Here is an 18,006-nt window from a genome sequence, read left to right on the forward strand (position 1 = left end):
TTTTGGAATCTCAGGTGGAGGCAGTGGTGCCTTTGCATGGCTTCGGCTAGTGCGCCAGCTGCATCCCTTTCTTGAGAAGGCAGATCTGACCACAGTTACCCATGCCTTAGTCACGTGACGTCACAGCTGGATTACTGTAACGCGCTCTATGTGAGGCTGCCCTTGAAGAATATCCAGAAAACTGCAGCTAGTGCAAAACGTGGCAGCTAGGGTTTTATATGGAGCTGCCCCATGAGAGCACATCACACCCATTTTGAAAGAGCTGCACTGGCTGCCAGTTCATTTCCGGGTCCAACTGAAGGTGCTGGTTTTCACCTTTAAAGCCCTTAACGGTTTGGGCCTGGGGTACCTGAGGGAGTGCTTGCTCCCAAGGGTTGCTCCCCACTTGACAAAGTCATCTGAGGGGGCTCTGCTCCAGGTGCCGACAATGAGGGAGACAAGGTTGCCGTGCATGAGGGACAGGGCCTTCTCTGTTGCTGCCCCCAGACTCTGGAATGCTCCTCAGTTATCCGCTCCTCAGTTTCCATCACAGTTTTTAGAAAGCATGTCAAATTGTAGCTTTTTACCCAGGCTTTTATATGATTGTCTCCACTGGTGCTTCTTGTATTTTGTACTGTTTTTATGCTTGTGTTTTAATTTTTTAAAAAAATCAGATTTGTTTTTATACTTTTTATACTATACTTTTTATAATCGTGTTTTTAAATTTTATTGTGAGACGCCTTGGGATTTTCTTAATGAAAGGCGGGTATAAATTTAACAATAAATAAATAATAAATAAATTAAATTAAATTTTCTCAAGAAGCTAATCAATCTAATCTTCCTTAAGGGGGCATTCCAAAAGTTGGGAGCCCTAAAAGAGCAAGCCTCATAGGAATGATCAATGGAAGATGAGACATGAATGAGTATGTGTAAACGAAAGTGGTTTCTGAAAGGTGCAAGTTCCTAGATTGTTTAGATCTTCCAACAACCACAGTTTATTCTGGGCTTCTCACCACCACAGTTTATTCATTTTAACATTTGGAGCCCTAAAAACATTAGGAAGTAAAGTCCACTATTGTTTATATACTGCTTTTCCTTAAAAAAAAGTTCTCAAAGCTGTTTACATAGAAAAAGAGTAAGAAGAAGATGGTTCCCTGTTACCCAATTGGTACAGTCAAAAAAGAAGCAGAAAGTAGGTGGCAGCCCCTGGAAGGATGGTTGGCTGGGGTTGGAGAGTTATTTCCCCTGCTAAATATAAGAGAAAACCCATTTTGAAAGATGCCTCTTTGCCTACTTATCAGGGGGGAACAAGGACCAAGGAGGGATGGAGGGGGATGGAGGAGAGGGGAGGGAAAAGATGGGAGAGATGGGTAGGAGAGCAAACACCTCTCTCCAGCCATCTCCATTGCCACTGCTGCTGCACAAAGAATAGCTGCTTCCACTGCCACAGCAGCTAGGGGGAAAGGTAGTGGGCCTTAGGGACTCAGAAGCAGTATTCAGAGCTCAATGAAGACATCAGGAACATATTATTTGTTGAATGTTTTTGTTGTTGGAAAGTGGTATATAAATATTTGTAGTGATAATAATAACTAGCTGGTCCAGGCACAAAGCATCTGTGCCTCTTGTTCTCCCCACTCCTACCCCCCCACTCGGTTTTCCCTCTTTTCTCAGCCCCTGCCTCCGTTTTCATGCCCCGCCCACCACCTCCATTTTCTTCCCTCCTGCTACTGATTTCTTTTCCCCCTTGTCTGCAAGACTGTCTGCCGCCACCGCTGCTTTCCTCTCCCACTGCCGGCATCTTTCTCGCGAACTCTCATGAGAGCTACCACGCATGGGATTAGTGACAGATACAACTAAGAGAAATATATGCATAGATGGCCAGCATGTTCCGCAGTATCACATGGATGGTTCAGAGCCACCCACACTGCTGTGGGCTCCTGAGGAAGCAATGGCAGTCTTGCGCAAGAGCACAGGTACTTAAAAGAGCATGCCCACCCTTCCGGAGTACTACTTGCATTGGAAACTGGGCTGTTGCACTTCCTTAGAGCCTGCAACATTGTAGGTGGCTCAGAACTGCCAGCATTATGCTGCAGAACATAGCTAATGTGTCCAATTTGGGTTCAGAATTAACTGAGCTTATCTAATCTATCTATCTATCTATCTATCTATATGGTTTAGGTCGTACGTGGCAAGCCTTGCAGCAGCCATGACCAATAAAAATGTAGGGCTGGAGCTTCCCAAGTACAATCTAAGACCAAAGCAAGGACGGTAGTGGAGGCAGAGGAACACCAAGGTGTGGATGACGGCAGAGGTGGCAAAAGCTACTTCTGTGGGCCCATCTGCTGCCCCAATGACAGGTTGTGCCAAATGACATGTTTGTTGGCACGTGCACAAAGAGCCCCAAAATCATTTGGACAGCAAGTGGGCCCACACAAAAAGCTTTTGCCACCTCTGATACAATCCTAGATGAAAGGAGGCGGCTTAAGGTGGGGGGCAGAAGGAGGTGCAGGGGGCTAGAGCAGCTGGGGGGAGAGGGAGAACTGCTAGTTTCAAAAATATGTGGATAATTGGTTAGTTTTCCAAGCCCAGTTCTAAAGCCAGCAGTGGGCCAGTTAGTTTCCCCATCACTCAGATGCTATCTTGAGCTTTCATCATTAGATGCTCCTTTGTATTCAGATCAGGCCTCACTACAATAATGTAGCATTTGGGAATAAAGATGCAACCCAGTAACCCAGCACTGGAGGCCAAGATAGAGAAGACCTGCACAGCCACCATGAATTTCCCCTTCGTGCTCAGATAGGCAGGCACAAAGGAGACCCAAACACTGCAAAAGACCAACATGCTGAAGGTGATCAACTTGGCTTCGTTAAATGCCCCAGGCAGCTTCCTGGCTAGGAAAGCCACCGTGAAACAGATGGCAGCCAGGAAGCCCATGTAGCCAAGGGCACTGTAAAACATGGCAACAGACCCTTCATTGCACTGCAGGATGATCTGTCCAGCCTGCGAGTGCATGTCAGAGTCTGGGAAAGGTGGAGAGATTTCCAGCCAAATTATGCAGATGATAATTTGAACACCAGAACAGGAAATGACAATGGAGTTGGCCAAATTCTTCCCCATCCATCTCCTCATCCTGTTCCCTGGCTTTGTCGCCATGAATGCAACCACCACTGTGATGGTTTTGGCCAACACAGAAGAGAGGGCAACCGAGAAGATGATGCTGAAGGCCGTTTGTCGGAGAAGGCAGGTCACCTGTCTAGGTCGGCCAATGAACAGAAAGGAGGACAAGAAGGAAAGCCAGAAGGAGATGAGAAGAATGAAGGAGAGGTCCCGGTTGTTGGCTTTGACCATTGGAGTTTCCATGTATTTTGCAAAGATTGCAAACACAGAGCCTGTGACTAGGGACAAGAATAGGGCAAAGGAAGCTAGACTTATCCCCACCATTTCTTTATAGGATAGGAAATTTATATTCTTGGCAACACATTGATCTCGGTGCTTGTTTGGATACTGATCATCTGGACACTTGCTGCAATGCTCTGCATCTGGCAGGGGGGAAACAAGAGCAAGTTCAGAATCACTAACATCTTCCTCAGATTCCTAATAGTCATGGGATCAGTTTACTGACCAATCCACCTCACATGCCAAAGATGTGAGCACACCTGTCTCCCCACCACCAGTGTGCTGCGACTTGATCACATGATGGGCTGTTAGAGTCAGGTTTCCCTCAGGAGAAACAGAGCCCTGTCAAGCCCCAGTGCCACCTTAGATGGTATCTATGGACTGTGAAGGTATGTCTGGATGAGTAGGCCTTCCCAGTGCTTTCTCTGTAGAGCTCTGTGGGGAAGCCACTGGGAAGGGCTACACTTCTGAGTGCTATACCATGCACACTTTCAAGATGGTGCTAGGGTCTCTTTATTTAGCAGGGGGAGTGTAACTGGCCCTATCCACATCCAGGACAGTACGTCCAGTGACTGTTGCTGGTGTCTATTTTGTTTCTTTTTAGATTGTGAGCCCTTTGGGGAGAGAGAAACATCTTATTTATTTAATATTTCTCTATGTAAACCGCTTTGGAAACTTTTGTTGAAAAACAGTATATAAATATTTGTTATTGTACAGAGTATTTGGCTGAAGTTTTGCGCAGCCCAATGAAACAATAAGTAAGAGAGCTGCAAAATTCATCACAGAGCTGCACAGGAGCATCAAGTCAGGGAGCTGCTTGCAGCCTTACTCATGTGTCGCCACACCCCGAGGCAACACACAAATAACAAAATGAGGTTAACTGAGCGCCGGGGCTGGCAAATGATTGCAAAAAGAAGGTCAAGGGAGCAATAGCTCCCTTAACTTCATTTTGAAGGTGGGCTCCCTAAGCAGGTTTGCCACTGTGCTGCTACCAGGAACCATGACGATCCCAGAAGTTCACACGTGATGGCAAAATCGCGCTGGGCTTCCTTAGCCCAGTTTACCTATACCTGTGAATAGCCCCTATGAGTATGAATCATAAACAAAACAAGAAATGATCTTTTTAAAAAAACCTACAAAAACATTTGCAGAAAATGTCTGAGTGTACATTTCCCCTCTTTCCCAAGAACTTCCTTCCAATGTTCCCTGTAAGAGGGCTTTGAAGATGTTGTTGATTACAATTCCCATAATCCCTAGCCATAAGCCATTGCAGCTAGGGATTGTGGGAGCTGTAGTCAGCAACATCTGGGAATCCCTCTTACAAGGAACACTGCTTTCCTCGGCCCTGGTCCGGATGCAGTACCTTCCTGAGTGGAGATTGTTCCTTCTGTGCATGGAGCACAATCATAGCAGCACACCGGCATTTTTTCCTGAATCACCTTGACGTACCCCAGATGGCAGCTTTCAGTGCACCTGGAATTAGGCAGGGTCTAATCACAGAGAGAAAAAGCATCAAGCAAACTGTATTAGGGAAGTAATTTCTCTCTGGAGAAGACTCATAAGATTGTGAAGGACCCAAAGGGGACCTTGAGCCCTAGCTTTAACTAAAAAGGAGGGTTGTTCACATGACCGCTACCTGTGGAGCTGTGGAGGGTGTGGGGGGGAGGAAGGATCACAGGTATCTTTGCCTACACTACTTCCATTCCCTCCCAGCCACACCACTCAAAAACCCTCAGTATGTATGTATGTATGTATGTATGTATGTATGTATGTATGTATGTATTTATTTATTTATTTATTTTATTTAACATATTTTTATACAGCCCAAAATTTGTGTCTCTGGGTAGTTTACAACAAAATAAAAACAACATTAAAACATTAGTTAAAAACAAAAACAAGAAATTTAAAATATGACAATTTGAAATTTTTAAAACAATATTCTAAAACAACATTAAAACAATCAAAACAGTATCAGTAAAAAGCCTGGGGGAACAGGTGTGTCTTTAAAAACTTTTTTAAAGTTGTCAGAGATGGGGAAGCTCTTATTTCACTAAGGAGCAAATTCCAAAGCCTCAGGGCAGCAACAGAGAACGCTTGTCCCTGAGTAGCCACCAGACGAGCCGGTGGCAAATGCAGACGGGCCTCTCCTGATGATCTCAATGGGCGGTGGGGTTCATAATGAAGAAGACGTTCTCTTAAATACCCAGGGCCCAAGCTGTTTGGGCTTTATAGGTTATAACTAACACCTTGTATTTTTCCTGGAAACATATCGGCAGCCAGTGTAACTCCTTCAATACAGGAGTAATATAGTCTCTCCTAGATGCCCCAGAGACTAGCCTGGCTGCCTCATTCTGAACCAACTGTAGTTCCCGGACTACATACAAGGGCAGTCCCACATAGAGCACATTACAGTAATCCAGTCTGGAGTTTACCAGCAGATGTACCACTGTTTTGAGGTCATCTATCTCAAGAAATGGAAGCAGTTGGCGTATCAGCCGAAGCTGATAGAAGGCACCTCTGGCCACTGCCTCAACCTGGGACACCAGGGAGAGACTTGGATCCAGAAGTACCCCCAGACTACCTGTTCCTCCTGTGGAAGTCTGACCCCATCCAGAACAGGCAGATCAAAATTGTCTCCCAAGTTTCGACCCCGCCCAATGAATACCTCCGTCTTAGCTGGATTCTGTCTCAGTTTGTTATCCCTCATCCAGCCCATTACCAACTCCAGGCAGGCATTTAGGGAGGTTATGCCCTCTCCCAATGATGCTGACATGGAGAAATAGTTTTGGGTGTCATCAGCACACTGATAACACCCTGCACCAAATCTCCTAATGATCTCTCCCAGCAGCTTCATGTAGATGTTAAACAACATCGGAGACAATACAGAGCCCTGAGGGACACCATACAAAAGTTCAGATTTTGAAGAAAAACAGTCTCCAAGGGACACCATCTGGAACCTGCCCGAGAGGTAGGAGCGGAACCACTGTAAAACAGTGCCTCCAACTCCCAAACCCCTCAGACGCTCCAGAAGGATACTATGTTCAATAGTATCGAAAGCCACCGAGAGGTCCAAAAGGGCCAACAGAGTCATACTTCCTCTGTCAATTCCCAATTGGCGATCATCCATCAGGCTGACCAAGGCAGTCTCCACCCCATCGCCAGCCTGGAAGCCAGTTTGAAATGGGTCTAGATAATCAGTTTCCTCCAAGACTGTCTGGAGCTGGGAGGCAACCACCCTCTCAATTACCTTGCCCAGCCATGGAAGGCTGGAGACAGGCCTGTAGTTACTCAGCTCTGAGGGATCGAAGGTAGGCTTCTTCAGAAGCAGTCTAATAATTGCCTCCTTAAGACTAGGAGGCATCCTACCTTCCCTCAGAGACGCATTCATAATCTCTACCAGGCTTTCTGCAACAACCACCCTGCCAGATATTATAAGCCATATTGGGCAAGGGTCAAGAGGAGAGGTGGTGGGCCACACCATTCCAATCAGCTTGTCTACATCCTCAGGAGTCACAAAATGGAACTGATCCAACCTAACAACATAAGAGGAGTCGCTGGATACCTCCACATCAGACACTAAAGTAATTGTGGAGACGGAATCTAAGTCGGCCCGAACAGAAGAGATTTTTTTCACAAAGAATTCATTAAACTCATCACAGCACGTAATCAATGGTTCCAGATTCTGATTCAAGGGAAGAGGGGCACATACTAGCCCTCTCAGAACCCTGAACAACTCCGCTGGACATGAACTTGGAGATGCAATATGGGCAGAAAAGAATCGCTTCTTTGCCGCAAGTATTGCCTGAGCATAGATCTTCAAATGAGCTCTATGTTGCAATCTGTCAGATTCAAGCCGAGTCTTTCTCCACCTGCGCTCCAATCTTCTACCTTGTCACTTCAGCCCCCGTAGTTCTTCTGTATACCAAGGGGCCAGTTTTGAAGCGGGTCGGAGAGGACGCTTAGGAGCAATCATGTCTACCACCCTGGTGAGTTTGCTGTTCCAGGTCTCCACCAGAACATCAACAGGATCGCCGGCAGAGCCAACACTAAATCCCTCCAAGACTTCTTGAAATTCTATTGGATCCAATAACCTTCTCGGGTGGACCATCCTAATAGGTCCCTCACTCCTGTGAAGGTGGGGTGTAACTGTGAGTCCAACCTTAACCAGATGGTGGTCCGTCCATGACAATGGGGAAATCACCGGAGTCTCTACCCACGGAACACCACCCTCATCAGAGTAAAAGACCAAATCAAGCGTGTGACCTGCAATGTGCTTCAGACCTGAGACCACTTGAGATAGGCCCATAGTTGTCATGGCCACTATGAACACCTGAGCCGCCCCAGACAAATTGGTCCCGAAATGAACATTGAAGTCCCCCAGCACCACAAGCCTAGGGGACTCCAACACCAAACCTGAGACCAAGTCCATCAGCTCAATTAGGGACTCTGTTGAGCAGCTGGGTGATCGGTACACCAGCACAAGCCCCAGTCTATCCCTGATCCCCAAACGTAAGTACACACACTTGATATAGTCTGACACTCTAACAGGGATCCTGGTAAGGGAAATATTATTCTTATAGACCACAGCCACTCCACCTCCCCGCCCCCGATCCCTCACCTGTTCCTCAACAGAGTACCCTGGAGGGAGAAGCTGGGACCACACTGGGCCCCCAGCCTCCCCCAACAAGTTCTCTGTTATACATGCCTGGTCGGCGCCTTCATCCAGAATCAAATCATAGATGGTTTCTGATTTGTTCTGGACCGACCTGGCATTACAGAGGAGCAAGGCGAGGTTACAAGGGTGGTCGACACTGCTCCCCAAGGACAAAGAGCTGGCAGGACAGTTGGAAGGGGAAACAGCTATTAAATTTCTCTGTCCACTTCCCTTGTAATAGCCCACTATCCTGCCAACGTTACTTCTTCTGTTCCCCACCACCACCAGAATTGCCGCCCCACAGTCAATTGCAGCTACGGTGAATGGTATTGCAATCTGGAGGCCAGGAAAATTAAGCCTGGCCTCCGAGAATCCCACAATACACTTCATGAGCAGCATGGCACACTGTGGAAATGCTAGAGGCCAGATCGCTTCCTCCCCTGGTCTCTATCATTAAAATGGTTACTGGCAGCCCAAAAGGAGCTGTACCGCTGGCAGCTCAACTGCCCATATGACCGAGAGGTGAGGGAGAAGGGTGCACACCATCCTACCTACCACTAAAAAGCCCAGCCTACCTGGCCGCAGAGCACCAGGATATGTACTGATCCCTGCAGTTCTCATAAGCAGCTTCACCTGGGTAGGGCTGCACTAGCCCAGGTAGAGCTGGTTGTAAAAACAACTTCAGGGACTCCAGAACTGTTTTTGAAGGCAATATTGAGGCAGCAGCACTGCAAAAGGCCTTCTGGCTCAGATCTGGGAGGGCTGGTAGCAGCTGAGATTGACAGTGCTGGGAGAGATGGGGCAACAGTCTGGCTCATTATAAGGCAACTTCCTTGACCATTTCTTGTCCTGTGTATTGATCCAAATGCTTGACGCAACCAGGACCATGCTTGCTGCATGCTTGCTACATTTCAGGCTTCAGCTTCTCTGGTTGCTACCCCACCACTGATCTGGGCGATCTGGCCTTGGCATGATTAAACAAATTATGCCTGTTGCTCACTGGCCATCTCTGTGCACATGTCCCAGTATACTATCCTGTGCCTTTATTCCATTGTTACTCCCGGCTGTTTTATCCTGCAAACCAACAAGGTACTAGCAAACAGACTCAGAGCTTTTTGTCTCATTCATCGTTTAGTTACTTAATGCATTATTCAAGGTTAAGAGACATTAAACAGAGTGCAACCAATGGTTTTCCTCACCTGATTAAGCCACTCAGGCCACACAATGGCATCCTGGTCAACGGTGAACTTGAGGTCCTGGGATGCCTGTCTCTCTAGACTCCCAAATTTCACTCTTACCACAGATGTATTAGGAAACACCACCCAATTCACAATATCAAAGTCAGCTGCCAGGTCCCCATTCTTATCCAAATATATGTTATCCGTAGACAAATTGTCAAACCAGAAGCTTCCTAAATAAGGGTAAAGCTAGAGTGATGGGGGGGGGGGGAAACATTGTGCGTTTAGAAAATAGGAAACCACTTTGGATATCTCAGCTCTGCCAGTTTTGAGCTTGAGTCTCCCTTGACACAGATCCAGTCAGTTCCATAGTAATAATGACTGTCCAACATGTAGTGGCAGCCCTGCCTTGATGTTAGGTATCCAGTGAGGCAGCTGCACAACCTGAAAGGCAGCCCCAATGCTGTTGTGTGACGGGACTGCTGGGGATCGGTCGACAGAGACCCCTTTCCAGTCCAAACAATCACGCAGTCCTGCTTCTCTTGTTTCCAATGGAAGTAGTAGACCAACATCATCTGGGAACAAAAGATTTAGAACCCCTGACAGAGGTCACTGGAGAGATACTCTTGTTTTCCCACCCAATGGAGCATTCCGTGCACTGGGCCAGTCCTACTATCTGGTGCAGCACCGGGGCACCTTCAGAAGGCTTCAAATACTCAGTTATTATATATATATGTATATATATATATATATATATATATATATATATATATATAATGCACAGGGGGAGGTGTGACATATCAATACCATTTTAACATTCATTTTGACCACAGAGAAGTCATATTAGTACTTCTGGGGTTTTTGCATAAAATAATAGAGCATCTAGTTTGATGAGACAGCTGTTACATAGTGATTATCTAAAAACTACATGCATTTCCCCTGCTAACTGAGCGAAGAGGCACCTTTTAAAACTGGTGATTATCTTTATTTAGTTGGGGGAGAGCAACTGGCCCTATCCATCCTCCAGCACGCCTCCATTGGCTGTTGCTGGTATCTATCTCATGCTTCTTTTTTGATTGTGTGAGTCCTTTGGGGACAGGTGGGCATTTCATTTCATTTCATTTCATTTATTTATTTATTTCTGTGTAAACTGCTTTGGGAAATTTGGTTGAAGAGCGGTATATAAATTTTCTCCATATTCATATTTGTATTTAGCTGAGTACATGATGTTTGACCTTCAATGAAAAGGTCCAGAAAGTAAAAATAACTTATTTGAGATCGTCAGCAGAGAGGAGTGCTGCACAGATGGTGCTATCAGTGCAAACTAGGTATCCTGATACCTTGTCCAGCTTTTAGCATTCTCCAGGCAGAGTCTGGATAAGGGACTGATATGCTACAGAGGAGCTAACCAAGCAGCAGTCCAGGTTGGAGGCAGGGAGGCTCAGACTGTGCCACCAATGCTTCACTTGCCCAAGTGAATTCTAGGGATGTGCAAACTGGTTTGAATTCAAACAAGTGCAAATGTGAACCAGTTCAGTTCAACAGTTCAAATTCGAACCTAACCAGGCATTGCGTTCGACCTGCTGGTTCGAATTTGAACTGAACTGAGCCTGGTATGATTTGAACTGATTTGAACCAGTTAAAACCAGTTCTAGTCCCCACAACTGGGTTGGGTGGTAGGAACCCATGGGTGCCAACTACCACCCAAACTCGAAAGCAATCGGACATTCCTGCGATTTTTTAATGAATTTTTGAAAAATATTATTATGGCCCATTAATTCCAATGAGGAGTACCTAGGGGCAAAAAACTGTGGTGGGTGGTAGGCACCCAGGGGTACCTACCATCCACCAAACCCCAAGGCAATTGACTGCTCCTACTATTAATAGTGAATTTTTAAATTATTTTCCCCTCATAGGGAATAATGGGGATTTGGGGCAGCCCTGACCCCCCCCCCTTTGATGGGTGGCAGGGCACCCCAAAGTGGGTCTGGGGGCATGGCAGGGTTGGACTCAAGCCATCCCAGGCATCACCAAGTCCCTGGGATTTTTAGTGCTTAAGATATGAATTTTTGAAGGTATTTATTTTCCTTTCATTTTGGAGCCTGCAGAAATACTTTCACTGAATGGGCCATGTGTATTGTGTACTGACCACATAATTGCTGACTTCAGGTCAGTCATTAAGCAAATAAGGTCCGCTGTACACTGTGTCCCCTTGCAGGGAAAGTAATAGTCTGCAACTGCAAAATGCAAAATCCTCCTCTTTAGAGGAGAGCTGGTCTTGTGGTAGCAAGCATGACTTGTCCCCATAGCTAAGCAGGGTCTGCCCTGGTTGCATATGAATGGGAGACTTGATGTGTGAGCACTGCAAGATATTCCCCTCAGGGGATAAAACCCCTCTGGGAAGAGCAGAAGGTTCCAAATTCCCTCCCAGGCTTCTCCAAGATAGGGCTGAGAGAGATTCCTGCCTGCAACCTTGGAGAAGCCACTGCCAGTCTGTGAAGACAATACTGAGCTAGATAGACCAATGGACTGACTCAGTATATGGCAGTTTCCTATGTTCCTATGATACCAAACTCTTTCGGGTAGTGAAATCCAAAACAGATTGTGAGGAGCAACAAAAGGATCTCTCCAAACTGGGTGAGTGGGTGACAAAGTGGCAAATGAGGTTCAGTGTTGGCAAGTGTAAAGTGATGCACATTGGGACGAAAAACCTCAACTTCAAGTATACACTGATGGGATCTGAGCTGTCGGTGACTGACCAGGAGTGGGATCTTAGGGTCGTGGTGGACAGCTCATTGAAAGTGTTGACTCAATGTGCGGCAGCTGTGGAAAAGGCCAATTCCATGCTAGGGATCATTAGGAGGGGGAGTGAAAATAAAACAGCTAATATTATCATGCCCTTATACAAAACTATGGTGTGACCACACTTGGAGTACTGCATACAATTCAGGTCACCACATCTAAAGGAGGACATTGTAGAACTGGAAAAGTCGCAGAAGAGGGCAACCAAGACGATAAGGAGCCTAGAGCACCTTTCTTATGAGGCAAGGCTACAACACCTGGGGCTTTTTAGTTTAGAAAAAAGATGACTGCAGGGAGACATGATAGAGGTCTATAAAATCATGCATGGTGTTGAGAAAGTGGATAGAGAGAAATTCTCCTCCCTTTCCCATAACACAAAACCAGGGGTCATCCCATGAAATTGATTGCTGGGAAATCTAGGACCAACAAACGGAAGTACTTGTTCACACAATGCATAATCACCTTGTGGAATTCTCTGCCACAAGATGTGGTGACAGCCAACAACCTGGATGGCTTTAAGAGGGATTTGGATAACTTCATGGAGGAGAGGTCTATCAACGGCTACTAGTCGGAGCGCTGTGGGCCACCTCCATCCTCAAAGGCAGGATACCTCTGAGTACCAATTGCAGGGGAATAACAGCAGAAGAGAGGGCATGCCCTCAACTCCTGCCTGTGGCTTCCAGCAACATCTGGTGGGCCACTGTGTGAAACAGGATGCTGGACTAGATAGGCCTTGGGCCTGATCCAGCAGGGCTGTTCTTATGTTCTTAAGCTGGCTTGCCTCAGGAAAATCAACCCCTATTTTTTTCCACCTATAAAGGGGAAAAAAGGAGAACTTACAGAGGGATTCCCAGTTGGACTTGCTTGCTCACCACTAATTTTGTGCCCCTGTGAAGGGGCAAAAAAAAGAAGGCCCTGGAGCTTTTCCATACTGCGAGCTTTACGGCGGGACTAAGTGACTTAAGTTAGAACAAGTCAGGACAAACATATATAAAGCACCTTAAGCATATATAAGTGTAAATATTTATTTATTAAAATGTATTTATTAAAACATTTTTATACCGCCCAAAACTTATGTCTCTGTAAAACTTATGTCTCTGTAAATAAGCATAAATAAGATAAAAGCTGGCCATTCACATTGCTGCACTTTCATCTTACCACCCCCTCCTCCAACTCGCTTCTGCCAGGAAGTGGGTGTGTCAGTTGTTTTCTCTCACATGTGAGCGAGAGAAGAAGCAACCCATCCACCTGCTTGCCAGCAAGTACCAACTAGGAATGGCACTGGGCACATGTCCCTCCTCCTCCTCCTCCTCCTCCTCTCCTCCTCCTGCATCTATTGCCATTCTCAGTCAGCTCAGCTCTTGCCAGCAAGAGGGTGGATGGGTTGCTCCTTCTCTCGCTCACATGCAAGAGAAAACATCTGATTCACCTGCTTGCTGGCAGAAGCCTGTACCAGGTGAGCCGTGGAGGCAGGAGGAGGGAGGAGGCTGAGAAGGTGGAGGCAGCAGCCCAGCAGCTCTTGCTAGTTTTCTCCAGCCACTGAGCCTTGATATACATCCCAAACCTCTCATCTTTGCTTGGTAGCCACAAAAGAGGAGGTAAGAAGACAGGGGGCAGTGCAGAGGGACCAGCGCACACCCACACCTCATGTGGGACTATTTGGCACTGCCATTTTCAGCACTCTACCAAAGCACAGCTTTTTAAACACACTTATGTATTAAGGGCCAATCGTCATGAATAATCATGAAAAAAACAGTTGGCACTATAAAATGCACCTTGCTGCTATTGTATTGGAGTCGCTGTAAATCCCTCCCTTGTATGAACTCCCCGCTACCCTAAGAGCAGATAAGCAAGAGTAAATCATCATTTGGAAATCCTGCCTCAGAAGGATTCCCTGCTTGGCTTACCTCAGGAATATCACCTCACTGTTACTCTGGCCTATTTTTGGATTATGCTGGACTATTGGACAATTGAAGCTCATTTTGAAAAAGCTGATATACTGGAATCTGGACTAAACAAAGACAAATAAATGGAAAGTTTAACATTTTACTGGGTATTATAAAGACTCTAGCACAAAGTGTAACTCAGGCTAAACACCAAAACGTGGCCTCTAAGCCATCAAGAGACAAGTGGCTTGATGTGATGCCAATTCTCCAGAGAGTCTTTGAAGATATCACAGCTAATGACCTGTGGGTCATAGATCATGAAAAAGATATAAGGAGGAGGAGACTGGAAGTCCCATTTCATCTGTGCCTCATCAAAGTTGATGTATGGTTCTTGACACCTTCTCAAGGTAAGAAGAAGAAATACTATGCCCAATTCTGAAAATGCTCCAAGACAAAGATTGTGCACAGCTGATTAATTTCTGGGGGAGCAATCTGGAAGGGAATACCTGCCATGGTTGAACTACTTGAAGGTTCCACTTGTATCCCTCCTCCATCACCCTCCACTTCAGTCTGGATGAATATGCAGCATTTAAGGCATGTGCCACAGCCTGGACACTGTTATAAATCCTGTAGCTGTCTAGAGAGAGGGTGTTTTCAACCATCGCTTGAGGTATGTTCTCCCGTGTCTCATTCTCTCTGCATCTTGTCCATCCTTTCATAAACACATGCTTTAGATCAAAACATTGGAATGTTTTCTCCAAAAAGTGCTTCATTGGATGGAAAAACAATGAAAAATAACGAGCATCCTTATATTTTGTCCTTTTATTTGACTGGATAAAGAAAGAAAAAATACCGTGAATGTGCTTGAAAAATACACCGTACATCAATTCTATGGTGAGGTCCCACAAAGCTGTTGTGATCCAGACTTTCCCCACAATGGGATTTATCAACCTTTCAACTACTTGTTGTACAATTAATATCCCATCTAAAAAATAGGTGGTCTCCGCATAGTAAACAAACACATTGGCTTGTTTCCCTTTGAGGATCAAACTACGACGGATCGTCACACGGTTTATATCCAATCCTTCAATGCTTAGTGAGAAAGCAATGCAGATACCACTGTTAGTGAGCAAAGGTGTCATAGTCCTGATGAAGATTTCTCCATTCCCAGTGTCTGGAGCAATGAGACCAATCCATGTCCACCTGAAATGCAGGAGCAATTTCACAATTCCTGGGTACTGGGATCCCTCTTTGGGGACCATTGGGTAAAAATACGGGAACTGAGATTTATCATTCAGAACATGAGAAGCAAAAGCATAACTGACCTAGGAAGGAAAAGGGAGATGGTTTGTTTTATTTTCAGGGCAAAGACCAAATCTCTGCTGACCAAAAATTGTTGATAGCTAGCAAGCTACTTTTCAGTGTGATCTAGAAAAGCCTAAATTTTGCAAGAACCCTTGGGGGGGGGTGCTCCTCTGCTCAAACTTGCTCCTCCTGTGGGGACAAGACAACCCACCCAGTACCAAGAATGGAAAGTCACCACAACAGCATTCCAATTGTATTACTTTACTCCCCACCCCCAAAGAGTGAAGGGCAAGCATTCACCTACATGGGACAAAGTAGAGAGATGCTTTCAGAGCCACCATGAGGTGACAGAGATAGCCAATGAAACAGTGCAAGTGGTGAAACTTTTATTTATTTTATTTAACATATTTTTATACCGCCCAAAACGTACGTCTCTGGGTGATTTACAACTGCTGCTGGAATTTTTAGCAGTTTGGAAGTCCTGCCCTTACCTTTTAGAGCTGGGGTCTTAAATGCATGGCCTATGGGCCTACACAGTTCCACAATCTGACTGTGAAATATTTTTCAAAAGTTATTTAATCGGGACACATCCAGTTTATTTCTTTTATTTTATGTTTGTTTGCTTGCTTGCTTGTTTGTTTGATATACCACCCATCCAAAAATGGCTCAGGGCGGATATGCCCTGCTCTTCCTCTGAGGAGCTCAAAGTGGGTGGCTACTATAGCCATCCTCACAACAACCCTGTGAGGTAGGTTAGGCTGAAAAAGAAATTACTGGCCCAGAGTCACCCAGTGAGTTTCGCAGCTGGTGAGGGATTTGAACTGGTCCTATTCCAACACGCCATGATTATTGCTGAGAGGGAAGAAAGGTGACTCAAGGAAAGTCCACATGTGAGGAAAAAAGAAAATTGCCACCTTGCCTTTTGGGCCTCACCCCCACTGCTCCTGGGCATACTCTGACTCGCTCATCCAGAGTCTTTCACTGATGCCCTGCCAGCAATACTGCACTTGTCTGCTTCAGCCAGAGACGGGCTGGCTGGCTCATCAACCCATTTCCTTTGCTCATTGTCTGCCACTGGCTCCCTAGCATGAAGATTAAGCAGACAAGCATGGCAACAAGAGAGTGGCAGAAGACTGAGTGAGGTGCTGGCTGCTCCTGGAGTAGCAGTGTGGCAGCAGAGAGAGAGACAGCAATAATAGACAACAAGCCGACGCAGCACATAGCATCTGTGCAGCACTTTGGGGCTGGCTGTTTCCCCCTCCCTCTCCCTCCTGCCCCAGTTTCTCTTCTCTTCCCCTTCCCTCCACCCCCGCACTCTCTAGCCCTCCCCCCTCCTGTTCCTCCCCACACACAGAGCCTCACCTGGCGGCGGGTGACCAAGGAGGGCCCCGCCCGCCGCTGCCGCTTTTCTCTCCCCACATTCCCACTGCCGCTTTTCTCCGCCCACCCGCCACTGCCATTTTTCTCTTCCCCCCCTGCCCACCTGCCACCACTCTCCCCATCCACGCTGCTGCTTTTCTCTCCCACACTCCTCCACCTGCCACCGCCACTTTCTTCCCCCTCTCTGCCTCCCTCCTCACTCAGCCAGGCCTGGGCATCTTGCCAGAACTCTTGCAGAGTGATGCAAGAGTTCTGCTGCCAAATCCTGGACACGCATGCCGGTTAAGAGAATTAATTATATAGATAATATGCAAGGCAACAATGTAATGCAAGATTTGCAAAGCTCCCACGCAAGTCCAAGCAGCATCTTACTCACAGTCCCAATACCCCTGCTAACTTGGCAAAGAGGCACCTTTTAACATGGTGATTCTCTTTATTTAGCAGGGGGAAAGTAACTGGCCCTATACACCCCCAGCACCGTACCTCCAGTGACTGTTGCTGGTGTCTGTCTTGTGTTTCTTTTTAGATTGTGATCCCTTTGGGGACAGGGATCCAACTTATTTATTTATTATTTCTCTGTGTAAACTGCCCTGAGCCATTTTTGGAAGGGCAGTATAAAAATTGAATAAATTTATTATTTATTATTTATTATTACTGCATTGACAGACTTCCATACTCCTTCTCAGCAAGACCTTATCCTCTGCCCACACATTGAGCAGAGGCATTGTGAGATTTTCTCAGCACCACCTGCTGGCTAGCAATCTGTGAAGAATCCATTGCTTTTCCCAGTTGCCACAAAAGTTGTGGAAGGTTCTTCTCAGATTGCAAGAGCTGCCCAGCAGGTGGCACTGCAAAAATCTTGTGAGGTCCCTGTTCAGCATGTGGCTAGAGGGTAAGATTGTGCTAGGAAGGCTGTAGACCCCTACAGGAGTGTGTGGATTGTAAAACAGTATTTGAAGCTTGCACATTGCCAGTTATGTCCCGTCCTGTGAGATCTACTCAGGTTGCCCTTCTTTCAGTCCCGGGTCTCAGAGAGGTCCTTAGTACTAGTGCCTGTGGAAGGGCTTTCTCTATTGCCACCCCTTCACTTTGGAATTCTCCCCCCCCCCCAGATTTGGTCTGTCTCCTTCCTTTCAGCCTAACATCTTATTGAAGACGTTTCTTTTCCGCCAGGCGTTTGCCCTTTAAATCTCAATCTCTCCCTCCCTCCCTCCCTCTCTCTCTCTCTCTCTCTCTCTCTCTCATTTTTAAAATCTCAGCTACTGTTCTTGCCTGTACACCACCCTGAGTCTGTGTATTGGGCAGTAAATTGAAACTTTTAATTAATTAATTAATTAATTAATAATGTTATCAACTGAAAGACCCTTTTGTTCTGCTCTTCTGTTAATATATTCAGGCTGTTAATAGATATTAATGTCGGTTTGGG

The 18,006-nt window shown here is 46.2% G+C and overlaps 1 protein-coding gene across 1 annotated transcript; it reads right to left on the bottom strand.

The window, feature by feature from the left end:
* Nucleotides 1-2,607: 2,607 nt before the first annotated feature.
* On the bottom strand, nucleotides 2,608-14,557 carry LOC128343864 (vomeronasal type-2 receptor 26-like). The gene is made up of 3 exons (XM_053293299.1): nucleotides 14,420-14,557; nucleotides 4,739-4,865; nucleotides 2,608-3,518 (listed from the first exon to the last, which is right to left on the bottom strand). The coding sequence occupies exons 1-3, from the start codon at nucleotides 14,555-14,557 to the stop codon at nucleotides 2,608-2,610; spliced, it is 1,176 nt and encodes a 391-aa protein (XP_053149274.1).
* Between the last annotated feature and the right edge of the window lie 3,449 nt (nucleotides 14,558-18,006).

This window comes from Hemicordylus capensis, chromosome 2 (assembly GCF_027244095.1).
Source record: "Hemicordylus capensis ecotype Gifberg chromosome 2, rHemCap1.1.pri, whole genome shotgun sequence".
In the NCBI taxonomy this organism is placed as follows: Eukaryota; Metazoa; Chordata; class Lepidosauria; order Squamata; family Cordylidae; genus Hemicordylus; species Hemicordylus capensis.

Coding starts and splice junctions, on each gene's coding strand:
- LOC128343864 (XM_053293299.1), bottom strand. CDS start 14,557: ATGGTTGAAAACACCCTCTCTCTAGACAGCTACAGGATTTATAACAGT. Junction 4,866..14,419: donor GATACAAGTGGAACCTTCAA/GTAGTTCAACCA, acceptor CTCTGTGATTAG/ACCCTGCCTAATTCCAGGTG. Junction 3,519..4,738: donor AACAATCTCCACTCAGGAAG/GTACTGCATCCG, acceptor CCCCCCTGCCAG/ATGCAGAGCATTGCAGCAAG.